Raw genomic sequence first — 13,220 nt, 5'->3', positions numbered from 1 at the left:
GACACTGAGGGTTGTGATCCCGTTACCGGTCACAAAAAAAGACAAAAAGGAAAAAAAAAAGGAATCTCCATCTCAAGTTCTGCCTCTAGAAAATAGACTTAAGATACCATATTTAAGCCAAGTTTCTCTCATATCAAAACAATAACCACCATCTCTGTGTCTCTTATTCATAAAATCACTACCCTTTCTCAGTCTCCTTCATATAGTCCTTCACTCACTGTGGTTTAGTGTCTGCCTTTTCAACCCCACTAAAATGGCTCTGATCAGTGTTACATCATATCAAAACAATAACCACCATCTCTGTGTCTCTTATTCATAAAATCACTACCCTTTCTCGGTCTCCTTCATATAGTCCTTCACTCACTGTGGTTTAGTGTCTGCCTTTTCAACCCCACTAAAATGGCTCTGATCAGTGTTACAAATGGCTCCATATTAGCCAAATCTAACTTCTCAGGAAAATTTCCCACTGGCTCTATAAGCAACAGAGCATTTCCCCCTCCTTAAAATGCTTCCCATATTGGTTACTGGCATAACATTCCCTCCTTATGTTCCTCCTTCCTCTTTGGACACCACTTTTTCAGTCTTTACTGGATCTTCTTCCTCTGCATGCCCATTAAGTTTTGGTGTTCCTTGGGCTCCATCATCTCTCCATAAACATCAATTTATTCAAGTGCCATTGAAGTCACCCAAATCTGTACCTCTAGCCAAGATCTCACTCCTGGGCTCCAAATTCTAATATCTAACTGCCTTCTAGTCTTATATACCTATATGTCTCCAGGCATCTAAAACTCAACATGTCCAAACCCACTCATCATCCTACCCTCACCCTGTCCCTGCTCCTCTTCCTAGATTCTATCTTGGCAGATGGTGCTACCATCACCTCAATTACCTGAGCCTAAAGTGTAGGAGTCATCCTAGCTTCTTCCTTCTCCCTTATCTCCTACACCCAATCACCAAGTTCTATCTTATTAAAAAGCCTTAAATGCATTTCCTCCTTGCATTCCACATGTTCACTGTGACTTTATCATCTACCACTGAAACTCTTTTAATAAACAACTTTCTTGTCAGTCTCCCAACAATTTTGCCCCTTTCCTTTAAATCCTCCAACCTACCACCAGAATATTTTAATATGCAAATCTGACCATGTCACCCTCCTCAAAATTCTTCAATGGCTCCCCAAATGCTGACATGATAACAGCTGAATTCTTTTACACAGTAAGACATTTCAGGATGTGACACCACTACCCTATCTTTCCACCTGACCTATCTCTTGCCACTTTATATCTTTACCTTGCATTTTAAGCTCACAAATACTACAATATCTATAGTTTGCCAAATCTATCATGTTTTCTCAAGCCTTTATGCCTTTGCACATAATATTCCTGCCTTTGTACATAATATTGCCTAAATTTATAAGATAGTTATGTATATGTCCTAAATCATTACTAGTTTCTATAAGACATGAGATAACATACATCTATTGAAATTTTTTTTAAATAAAAAATGAGAATTTGAACAATAGCAGTAGCAAACAGTAATATCACAGTACTTCTATTAATGACAAACTCTTTATGGCTTATAAATATTACCAAATAAATGCTACTACATTTTCTTAAAACATAACTTCCTTGCCTTTTCATTTACAAAAACTGTACCATTGCATCATTAACTTAATTTGAAGAACAAAAAATTTACTTTGAATCACACATTGTACTTTAAGGCAAGAATTCCATAACTGACAGTGATCTTAAAGACCACCTAGATCATTTTCAGTTATAGTCTTCCCTTGGTATGCATGGGGCATTTGTTCAAGGACCTCCCCTGGATACCAAACTCCGAGGATGCTCATGTCCCCTGTATAAAATGGTGCAGTATTTGCATATAACCTATGCACATCCTCCAGTACAAGTGTAGTTTAAGTCATCTCTAGATTACTTATAATACCAAATACAACATAAATGCTATATAGTTATACTGTATTGTTTTCACTTGTATTATTTTTTATTGTTGTATTGGTATTTTTATTTATTAATATTTTCTATCAGCAGTTGGTTAAAACCATGGATGCAGAACCCATGGATACAGATGGCTGACTGTACTTCTGAATCTATTTTCAAGAGTGGGGATAAATTTGTAGTAAGTGATATAGAAGCTTTTGCCATGAACAGTGGCACACACTCTTCATATGGCTAGTCAAGAATGAAACATATAATGAATCTAATTAATCCAGTGTTACAGTCATTTGCACAGTTTACCAAATATAGCCTGTTAACCCTACTTGCAGACATCTGGTAAGATTGCACTTCTTGGGCCTCTTGGGTACAGCCAGGTGACTCAATAAGCTGTGAGCAGAGCTACAGCAGAAGCTATAAGTGGAAGAAGTGAGTTCCATCACTTCTGAACCAAGGCATCTTAAATGTGGCCATCCTTGGCTCTGTTTCCTTCTGCCACACAAATGGAATACTTCTGATGGTATCTATTCCAACCAGCCTGGGCTCTGGAGTGAAGATAACACAAAGCAAAGCCCCTAGATGATCTTGATAGGCAAGAAGCATGAGCAAGAAATAAACTAGGTCATTCTACAGTATAACATTGCCTATCATACAACTGCTCAGTAATTCAGATGACTCAAAGAAACACATACTGAGACACAAACATTTTATGTCAATATTCTATTTCTCTTGTGAGTAAATGTTATTAGTGGTAAACTCAAGAGCTAGGAATAGTAAATTTGAGTTATTACATAATCTCGGCCAAACTATTACTCTCAGTTCCCATTTCTAAGAAGAATAATAGTCATATCTGACATTTCTCAAGCACTTATAACATGCCATCATTGCTATAAGTACTTTACCTGCATTAACTCATTCTTTACAATGAATGTGAATTTCACTAAACCATCTCAATGGAGTTAAAGAGAAATGAATTAGTTTTCTAGCAAATAATCCTAAACATTAATTGGGAGTTTCCCAGCACAAATAAGCTACTTTACCCTCAAATGATACATTCCTTATTTCAGACATTTCAATTTGAATTACAGAGATCTGAAGGCATGTTTAAAGCAGGCAAGAACCTGAAGCATTTGATCCCAGACCTGGCAACAATGAAGAAGAAAAGATGACTGTTAAAAATAAGTTTGTGTATATAACAATCTTGGGAAAATCTGATCATGGTAGTAGATATACCTTACCTACCATACTACTCTGGGTGGAGGCTCCAAAGACCTTGCCTTCCACCATTAAGAACCTTCCAAGTCTTTTTTGGGTCTGCCATACAGGCCAAAAAACCAAACAATTCTAAGAAATACTAATTCCACTGGAATTGAGTACAATCCAAAATGATAGTGGTTATATAAGAGATTGGATTAAATATAATCTAGCATGATGGGTGCATATTTAAAGAAGAACTTGGAAGACAAAACTTTAAAACAATCACTTGAAGGAAAAGTTGGTTGTCAAAGGAAACAATTTACTGTACTAGAACAATTTCATGTGACCATAAGAAGGTTTGGAACAGCCACTGAAAATGAAGGATTAAATGTGCACTTTAATTTTTTGTTTGTTCATTTATTTAGAACAAGAGTACTCAGTCCTACCAGCACTTCCTTTATTCTTTCAAACTCAAGTTATTTCTTTCTTTCTGTACTAATCTCTTCCAAAATATTCATTTATACTTCTGTTATGCCCTTGTTGAAGTATTAATATCTCTGCACAAAAATAAGTTGTCTTAATAACTGCACAATAGACATGTTAGAAAGTACAGAATTGTCCCTGCTTCTCCACCCTCTTGAAATCATGTATAGACTTTGCTCTGCTCTAAAAAGTGAACTAATCCTGTCTCAAGAGAAATTTAAACTTAGTTAAGAAAGTGACAGGATAGACATGTTAGAAAGTACAGAATTGTCCCTGCTTCTCCACCCTCTTGAAATCATGTATAGTCTTTGCTCTGCTCTAAAAAGTGAACTAATCCTGTCTCAAGAGAAATTTAAACTTAGTTAAGAAAGTGACAGGTTGATGTATTTCCACTTTATCTTCTCTGTAAATGTATGTGCTCAACAAATACATGTAGAATAAATGAATGGGTCCCTAGCTTTATAGGTTTCCAGTAGGTATCAATATACCAAGTAGATTCCAGCTTGTCTTATTAGATATTTAAATATTTAGTCAAAAGAATATAGAGGCTAAGTTCCAGTGAGTAAAAATTTCACTTGAAATCCACCCCTTTAGCTAGTCAGGTTCTGTTTCACATTATTTGACTTGATTGAGTCGAATTTTAATATGCTCTTGTCAGTGTCCTTTACTTTGATTTTCTCTGGGCCAATCACTATGGCTTCAACAACTAAGCTGCTCACCCTAGTTCCCAATCAAGCAAGGCAATATAATAAGCAATATTTAAACAGCTTTGGCTCCTTCTATGGAAGGGCTTAGCTTTTAACCTACCTCTCAGATCCAAGATACCAGAGCTGAATCCTGGGCTCCCAAGTCTCCTTTGGCACAACCAAGAAAAAAAGCCCAGAATTCAGGCTCTCAAGGTTGGTCTACTGCTTTGGTTCTTGCTCCCAGTATGACTCTAGCCAATTCTCCTAGCTTGGGGATCGAGTCCTATTCTTGACTCTCAGCCCAGTGGCTGCCTCTACCACTCTGCTTGTAATAAGACAGTCCCACATCTCTGCAATTAGAACACTGTCCCAAAGATCCAGGAGGACCCATGTTGTCCTGCTACATGACAACTACCTACCTGCCTTCTCAAACCTGTGCCACATGAATTTAGGATGTGTTGCCAATGAGCCAGGATAGCGTCTGGGTCTGTAACCCCTTTGACTCTGCCTTGACCAGTGAGCTGTACGGCTCTTGATTCAGCTTTACAGTTGGGTCAGTTCTCTCAATATCTGATCTACTGTCTAGGGCAGGTAGCTGGTAAGGTCCTGACTCTTTCCCAATGCTTGCCTCCACAATGCCTTGAAAAGATACCATACCTCTCCAGTCCTAAGACACAACCACTAGAATTCTAACTAATTTTTTCTAAATTGTTTATCTTCTAAGACTTATACTAGGCCTTTGGTAATTTCAACTGATAAAGTCATCTTCTTTACCTATAATGGCAACTTAAGATGTTACCTAATGCTAAAGCATATATCACAATTTTCTAAATTTATGATAATTTTTATGATACCTGACAATACCCATTTATAGAACTAATAGCTCTCTCCTTGATATCTCTGGAATAACAAATATCAATGAGATCATGAGATCAGGAGACATAAATGTGAATCCCAGCTCTGTCACTTCTTAGTTCTATGTTCCCTAAATAGATGTTTACACTAAGCCCCAGTTTCCTCATTCACAAAATTAGGATGGAAATAAAAGCAGACTACAGAATGGTATGAGGCAATAAATACAGTACCTGGTACATAGTAAACACCAAAAAGTTAGCAATCATCATCCATACCCAGGCTTTATAAATGCTTATTTGTAACCGACTGTATTAGAGTATTATGAGAAGGAAAATAATAGAATAACTTATTATGGCTAACCCAAAAATATAGGACAAGGTTAGGTAATGGTTATGGCAGATGAACTTGGTGAGAAAAACGAAAGAAAAGGCAAAGGAAAGAGAATGGATGAAGTAGGGCAAAGCTCAAATAAATGGCAAATAGAAGAGTTTACAGAGCAGAGAGCAGTTTTTCAAGAGTCTCCGTAAAAGGGGCCAAGGGTGTTGGTCTCCCTTGAGGGCAGGATCTTGAGAACAGTTAGGAAACCCCTGCTTTTCCCAGTGTTTAGGAGAGTTAGTAGAGAGACTGCAGAACTCCACCAATATTGCAGCATCAAGAGAAAGCCTTGATCCACATATTCCTCCTTGAAACCTGAAATTTTCAGAATTCTCTCTTACCAAATCATTCTCAGTTAAAATCATTCTCATCCTGAAATAAAACAAATAAAACCAAGCTGGCTGGTTAGCTCACTTGGTTAGAGCACAGTGTTGATAACACCAAGGTCAAGTGTTTGGATCCCCATACCAGCCAGCTGCCAAAAAAAATAAAAATAAAATAAAACCAAAGCTTTCTCCTTCTCCATTCCCATCCTTCTAGCCTTAGTTTTAGTTCAAATGTAACCTCCTCTATAAAACCTTCCCTTCTCTCAGATAGCATTTGGTGCTCCTACAACAAAGTGTATTTCTGTTTTTATCCTGCAAACCATACCATAATTGTTTCCATCCCCTTTCCAACCAGCCTACAAGTTCCTTAAGGGCAAAGCCTGTGCTCTATTCTGAGTTTGTATCTCCAGGATCTTGCCTAGGGCAGGATGGGTGGAAGATGAGAAGCCACTGCATACCCTGCACTGCTTCAGGTAGAATCAGCAGGATCAATGTCTCCTACCAATGGCCCCCCTTTGAAAACCTAAGGAAAAGAGAATTAAGCTAAACATCAAGAGACCTGAAGTCTACACCTGGTTCTGCCAAAAACTGAGTCCTCAAATAAGTAACTTACTTACTCTCACAGTACCTTAATTTCCCAATTGACAAGGTGAAGAAGCTATCATTTGTTCCCCAACTATCCTTCATTAGATGTCTATAATAAAATATATACATATACAATACACACACACACACACACAGAGTCTTCAAAAAGATAATTTGTATTATCCTTTAATTCTATTTTTCCACAAATTTTTGGAAGTACCCTCATGATCTATCTATCTATACACACATTAAAAATGCAGAAGAAATCTGAAATTAAAATTGTTATATAAGAGCAAATTATTTTTTATTATTGCCTCACAGCTTGATACTGTTACAGCTATCTATTTTGCCAGAAAACATGCTGTGAAATAAATTGACTATTTACTACTAAAACTAAAAGAATTGTTGTTTTTTTCCTAAAGCCCCAAAGGCCCTGTAGTTTACATACCCAAGAGGGGTGAGCACAACAAACACAAAGAAGCAAAGATGAATAATCCAATTAATTCACATTTGCTCATACCACTGACTACAGATTCCTTTGACAACAATATGCTTTTGTACTAACAAACCTGTAAGACAATTGGCCAGTATGCTTTGAGATGTTTATATTCTACATGTCAGGGATTCTCAATGACAGTCTAAATATTCTTTTCTCACTAGTATAATCCTGTCACCAACAATTGTCACAGGTGGGCCACAGCCAACAGAGTTCCTCCCATTCCTTCAGACTGGGAAGCCATGAAATACTGTAACTAATGAGGCCTAAGAGAGATACCTAATGGGGCTGATTTCAACATAAAAAGCAATTGTCAGGCAACCACTGTGAAGTCCTGGAATGAATAAGAATCTGGGCCATCTTCTATGCTTCAAATCTTCTGAAAGCTTAAGAAGGCCCATGCATGCACAAAGGCAGCCCCTCTGTGGTCATTTCCCCTACACCACCCCCTTACCAGCAACTCAAAGGGTAGGGGGTTCCTTTCCAGTCCAGGCCCTTCTCTGTGTCCATGCCAATCTCTGTTCATTAGGATGTTATCAATAAACATCAGGACGCAGCCTCTTAGGAGGACTTTGTGGCCCAGCCACAACTGTTAAGGTCCACATTTCTCACTCAATTATCTTCCTGCCAGCCAGGTCTAAGATCCAGGGCCCAAAGCATTAAGCCCTAGCTTAAGCTTCCTAGTTGCTTCTTTTCTCCCTAGCTTTGTTACTCAAAGTGTGGTTCCCTAACCAGCAGGATCAACGCTGCATGGGAACTTGTTAGAAACGCACAATTTTGGACACCATCTCAGACCTACTGAATGATAATTTTCATTCTACCTAAATCCCCAGCTGACTCATTTGCAGGTTAAAGTCAAGCACCATTCTATAAGATTGGCTCAGTTCTTTTTTTTTTTTTTTTTTTGTCTTTTTCGTGACCGGTAAGGGGATCACAACCCTTGGTGTGGTGTTGCCCGCACCGCGCTCAGCCAGTGAGTGCACCGGCCAGTCCTATATAGGATCCGAACCCGTGGCGGGAGCGTCGCTGCACTCCCAGCCCCGCACTCTCCCGAGTGCGCCACAGGGCCGGCCAGATTGGCTCAGTTCTAATGAGGCATCCTCACATCCATCTTTCTCAAAGACATGAAACTGCTACTCTTGGCTTTCCTCAGCAGACCTCTCTCTTGAATACCATCTCCTCTCCAGACTCTTGAATATTAATTGGCCTGCTGAGCCCCCTCTACTTCCCTCTGCCCACCCGCCTAGACTCCAGGGCTGTCCGTTCCCATGCATAACAGTGGTTGCTATGCTTCTTGATAAAGAACTTGCCCCACTTGCAAGGTGGAGGCAGCCTCCAAAGCCAAGAGGACTCCAAAGCTCCCCTGACGCATGCTGATTTACAACTCTTTGGCACTGGTAAGGAAACCATCAGAGGCTTTTCTACCATTAAGCTCTAACACCATTTCTGAGGCCTCAGCCAGCACCCAGGACTCAGGGACTCAGACTATTTTCCTTTTGACTTGAAAGATGCCACAGCTCACTCTAGCCCCTAGAGTACTTCTCTCCCCAAGACTGGTCATTGAAGATACTCAGACTAGACTGTCCCAGAGGATAAACAGAGAGACTTTTGCTTTGGGGGAGGTTTGCTGCTGACTGAGAAGTAAGTTTCTACACTCTAAAGGAATGCCAAAATAATACATGGGGTACATTCAAATTACAGCAGATAGGCTCTTTTATCAAAAGTTTCTGACTTTGCCTTCTGTGGACTTGGCTCCTACTGTTACTCCTGAGGACAGATTTCACTAAACATCTTCCTCATTCTTGATTAAGAGCTAAAGACATGCTGACTCTTTGCATGAAGCTTCCTCTTTCCAGCAGATAGGTATGAAGAGGCAAACAAGGTAGATCCAGAAATGCCCTCAAGATTCGAGCAGAGGACATGGACTATGAAAGCCTGAGTCTGTTGACCATATTTCACTGGATCTCTGCTCCCTACACCCTCAGAATGCATCAGCCTCTTCCCTAAACTAGGCACAGCTGAAATCTGGCCACCATGATTCATGCACCCATACAGCTTGGGCACAGGACTCTCTACACTTTCCTTACCCGACCTCTAAATGTTGGCTTGCCCAAAAACTTAGTATTCAGCCTTCTCCCCTACTTTAGCTCTGGTCTCCAGGTGATCTCATCCACAAATGTGATTTTACATACCATATATATGTTGATGACTCCCAAATTTACATCTTTAGCTTTAATCTCTCCTTGGAACTCCAGACTCTTTGTGCAATCATCATCTTTTGTTTGTTCATTTTCAGTATTTTTTACAGCTTTACTGAGACATAACTGACATACAATAAACTACATATAATTAAAGTGTGCAAATTGATAAGTTCTGACATACATATACTATTATGAAACAATCCCATCCAAATAATAAACACATCCATCATTCCCAAAAGTTTTCTTGGGGTCCCTTGGTAATCTATTTCTCCTATTCCCATCCCAGGCAACCACTGATCTGCTCTGTGTCACTTTAAATAAGTATGCATTTTCTAGAGTTCTATATAAACAGAATCACACAGAGTATAATCCTTTTTTCCTGGCTTCTTTCACTTATCATAATTATTTTGAGATTCACCTAGATTGTTGCATGTGTTAACAGTTCACTTTCTTTTTTGCTGCTGAGTTGTATTCCATTGTATGGATATACCAAAATTGGTTTACCCATTCACAAGCTGAAGGACATTTAGGTTGTTTCAACTTGGGGGCTATTACAAATAAAGCTGCTATGAGCATTCATGTACAAGTCCTTATGTGGGTAAATGCTTTCATTTCACTAAGGTAAATATTCAACAGTGGAATAACTGGGCCATCTGACAGGTGTATACCTAACTTTTTAAGAAACTGCAAAACTGTTTTTTGAAGTGACTGTACCATTTTATATTCCTACCACCAGTGTATTAGAGTTCCAGTTGCTCCATATCTTCATCAACACTGGTTACGGTCAGTCTTTTTAACCTTAACTATTCTAGTGAGTCTGTAGTGGTATCTTGTGCTTTTAATTTGTATTTCTTTAACAACTAAGTATGTTGAGCATCTTTTCATACACTTATCTGCCATCAATAATATCTTCTTTAGACAAAAGACAAAAAAAATATATATATATATCTTCTTTAGTAAAGTATCTGTTCAAACCTTTAGTACATGTTGTAATTTGGTTGTTTATTATTGAGTTACAAGATTTCTTTATATTCTAGATAAAATTTCTTGGTCAGATAAATGTTTTACAAATATTTTCGCTAGTCTGTGGCTTGCCTTTTCATTTTCATAACAGTGTCTATTGAAGAGCAAAAGTTTATGATTATAATGAAGTCAGTTTTAGTGATGTTTTTTATTTTATGTTTCTTTTTGTTGTTGTTATACCTAAGAAATATTTGCCAAATCTAAGGTTACTACAATTTACTCGTATATTTTCTTCTAGAAAGTTTATGCTTTTTACACAAACATTCAGATCTATGATTCACTTCAAGTTAATGTCTCTATAGAGTATGAGGGTAAAGGTTGAATGTCATTTTTTTTCATACGGCTACACAATTGTTACAGCATATCTGTTGAAAAGATATCCTTTCCCATTGAATTGCCATGGCAGCTTTATAGAAAAATAATTAATCATTTATGTTTGGGTTTCTCTGGATTCTCTCTTCTGTTCCAATTAATCATATGTCTATCCTAACATTAATATTACACTGCTTTGATGATCAGAGATTTATCAGTCTTAAAATCAGGCAATGTATGTACTCCAACTTTGTTCTTCTTTATTTTGGCTACTGTATGTCCTTTGCACTTCCTTACAAATTTTAAAATCAGCTTGTTAATTTCTATAAAGAAGACTGCTAGTACATTGTTGGCTATTGCACTGATTCTGTAGATCAATTTGAGTAGAACTGGCATCTTAACAACATGAAGTCTTTTAAATTCATGAACATGGTATTTCTCAGAATTTATTGAGTTCTTCTTTAATTTCTCCCAGTAATGTTTTATAGGTTTAATGTACATGTCTTACACATTTTTTTGTCAAATCTACCCAAGCATTTCATATTTTTGATCCTATTGTAAATGGTACTTTAAGAAAATTTTTAATTCCCAATTTTTCACCCTTAGTATATAGACTTATAATTGGTATCTGTATATTAGCCTTCTGTCCTGCAACCTTGCTAAACTCACTTATTAGTTTTATAGGCTTTTTTTTTTTTTGGAGATGTCTTAGGAGTTTCTATACAGGAAATCATATAGTCTGAGAATATAAACAGTTGTATTTGCTTCTTTCTAATCTGGATACTTTCTTTTCTACTGCCTTTTTGTACTGGCTAGAATTCCTAACACAATGTTGAATAAAAGGGATGAGAAGGAACATTCTTATCTCATTCAGTCTTTCACCATTATGAATGATGTTAGTTCTAAGTATCTCCAAGATGTTCTTTATCAGGTTGAGGAATTGACTTTCTATTCCTAGTTTGTTGTGAGTTTTTATCACCAGTGGTTATGGAATTCTGTCTAATGCATTTTCTGCATCTACTGAAATGATGTTTGATTGAAATACAGTGTCAAGTTTAGTTTGTTAATACGGTGAATTACAGAGTTGTTTTTCAAATATTAGACCACCTTTGCATTCCTGGGATAAAGCCACTTGCTCATGTTATATTATCCTTTTTACATGTTGATGGATTCTACTTGCTAATACAGTCAGCCATCCATATCCATGGGTTTCAAATCCATAGATTCAACCAATTGTCGATCAAAATATAATTAAAAGAAAAATGGGGTCTGTACTGAACATATACAGACTTTTTTTTTCTTGTCATTATTCCCTAAACAATATAACAACTATTTACACAGCATTTCCATTGTGTTAAGTATTATGTGTAATCTAGAGATGATTAAAGCATATGGGAGGATGTGCATAGGTTACATGAAAATACTATGCCATTTTATATCAGGAACTTGAACATCCACAGATTTTGGTAATCGTGGGAGGTACTGGAACCAATCCCCCACAGATACTGAGGGACAACTGCGTTCTGTTGAAGATTTTTTCGTCTATGTTTGTGGGGAGTATTAGTACGTAGCTTTCTTTTTGTTCTGCCAGTAAATCCCTGTTTTTTAAAATGTATACACTATTTTTATCAACCAAGGGATACCCAATCACCAAACTGGGCCCCAAAGAACTACGTATGTATTACCTAAGTTTTCTAGTAGAGGCAGCAGAAATGTGTGAAGGCTGCCACTGTCCCCATGAGTTTGTCTTTCCAGTTCTCCCAGCATAAGATGTAAGAAAATAATACGTATCAAGTTTGAATGGGCCATGCAAGCTTTTCTTGTATCTGAAAGAACATCATAAACCAATGCAAGGCATGTGACAGGGCAGACAGTCTGCTAAAGAGGGAGCAAGAACAATTCAAACTATTAGCATTAGCAGATGCTTCTAAGTCCCAACCATTCAGCAGCCTGCTTCCTAGGCAACACTTAACTTTAGCACAGGGCCTGAGCGGTCTTTAACTCCTCCAGTTTGTGATACCTCACTGGCACACCATAGAATGCAAAAGGCCTTAAGAAATCTATAATTAGAAAAAAAAAATTAACTCACCTTCCACTGCTCCTCAGGAAGCAGTTTCACGACTACCAGATCCCCATTTAAGGCTCTATTACGAGAAACAACCCCATCAATAAAAATGTCTCGATCACCATCCTAGATTGGAGAGAGAAATAAAACAATAGTAAGTTCACCAAGGCCTGGAACCAAAAATTACTTCCTTGGTTTAAAATTTTTAGTCTCATAACTTAACAGGAAAACTAGTACACAGCCACAAACACACTGCTACGGTTTGAGTTGTCTCGATCACCATCCTAGATTGGAGAGAGAAATAAAACAATAGTAAGTTCACCAAGGCCTAGAACCAAAAATTACTTCCTTGGTTTAAAATTTTTAGTCTCATAACTTAACAGGAAAACTAGTACACAGCCACAAACACACTGCTATGGTTTGAGCGTCTGTCCCCTTCAAAGCTCATGTTGGAACTTACTCGCCAATATGGTATTCGAAAGGTTGAGCCTTTAAGAGGTAACTGGATCCTGAGGTCTATGCCCTTATGAATGGATTAATCTATTCATGGATTAACAGATTGATGGTTTAATGGGTTATCAGGGAGTACACTGGGGACTTTATAAGGAGAAGAAGATGCATGTGGGAATGCACTCTGGCTCAACCTCTTGCTGTGTGATACCCT

At 37.8% G+C, this 13,220-nt stretch overlaps 1 protein-coding gene across 3 annotated transcripts in view; it reads right to left on the bottom strand.

Annotated features, from left to right (window-relative positions):
* The window catches only part of DIS3L2 (DIS3 like 3'-5' exoribonuclease 2), a 370,978-nt gene that overhangs the window by 330,963 nt on the left and 26,795 nt on the right, over positions 1–13,220 (bottom strand). For all 3 annotated transcript variants that reach the window (XM_008575848.1, XM_008575846.1, XM_008575847.1), the window contains exon 4: positions 12,581–12,682. In XM_008575848.1, the coding sequence (XP_008574070.1) occupies positions 12,581–12,682 (102 nt within the window). The remainder of the gene's footprint in view (positions 1–12,580; positions 12,683–13,220) is intronic.

This window comes from Galeopterus variegatus, unplaced genomic scaffold (genome assembly GCF_000696425.1).
Source record: "Galeopterus variegatus unplaced genomic scaffold, G_variegatus-3.0.2 Scaffold1245, whole genome shotgun sequence".
Taxonomy (NCBI): domain Eukaryota; kingdom Metazoa; phylum Chordata; class Mammalia; order Dermoptera; family Cynocephalidae; genus Galeopterus; species Galeopterus variegatus.
This window is presented reverse-complemented; position numbering and strand designations above follow the sequence as displayed.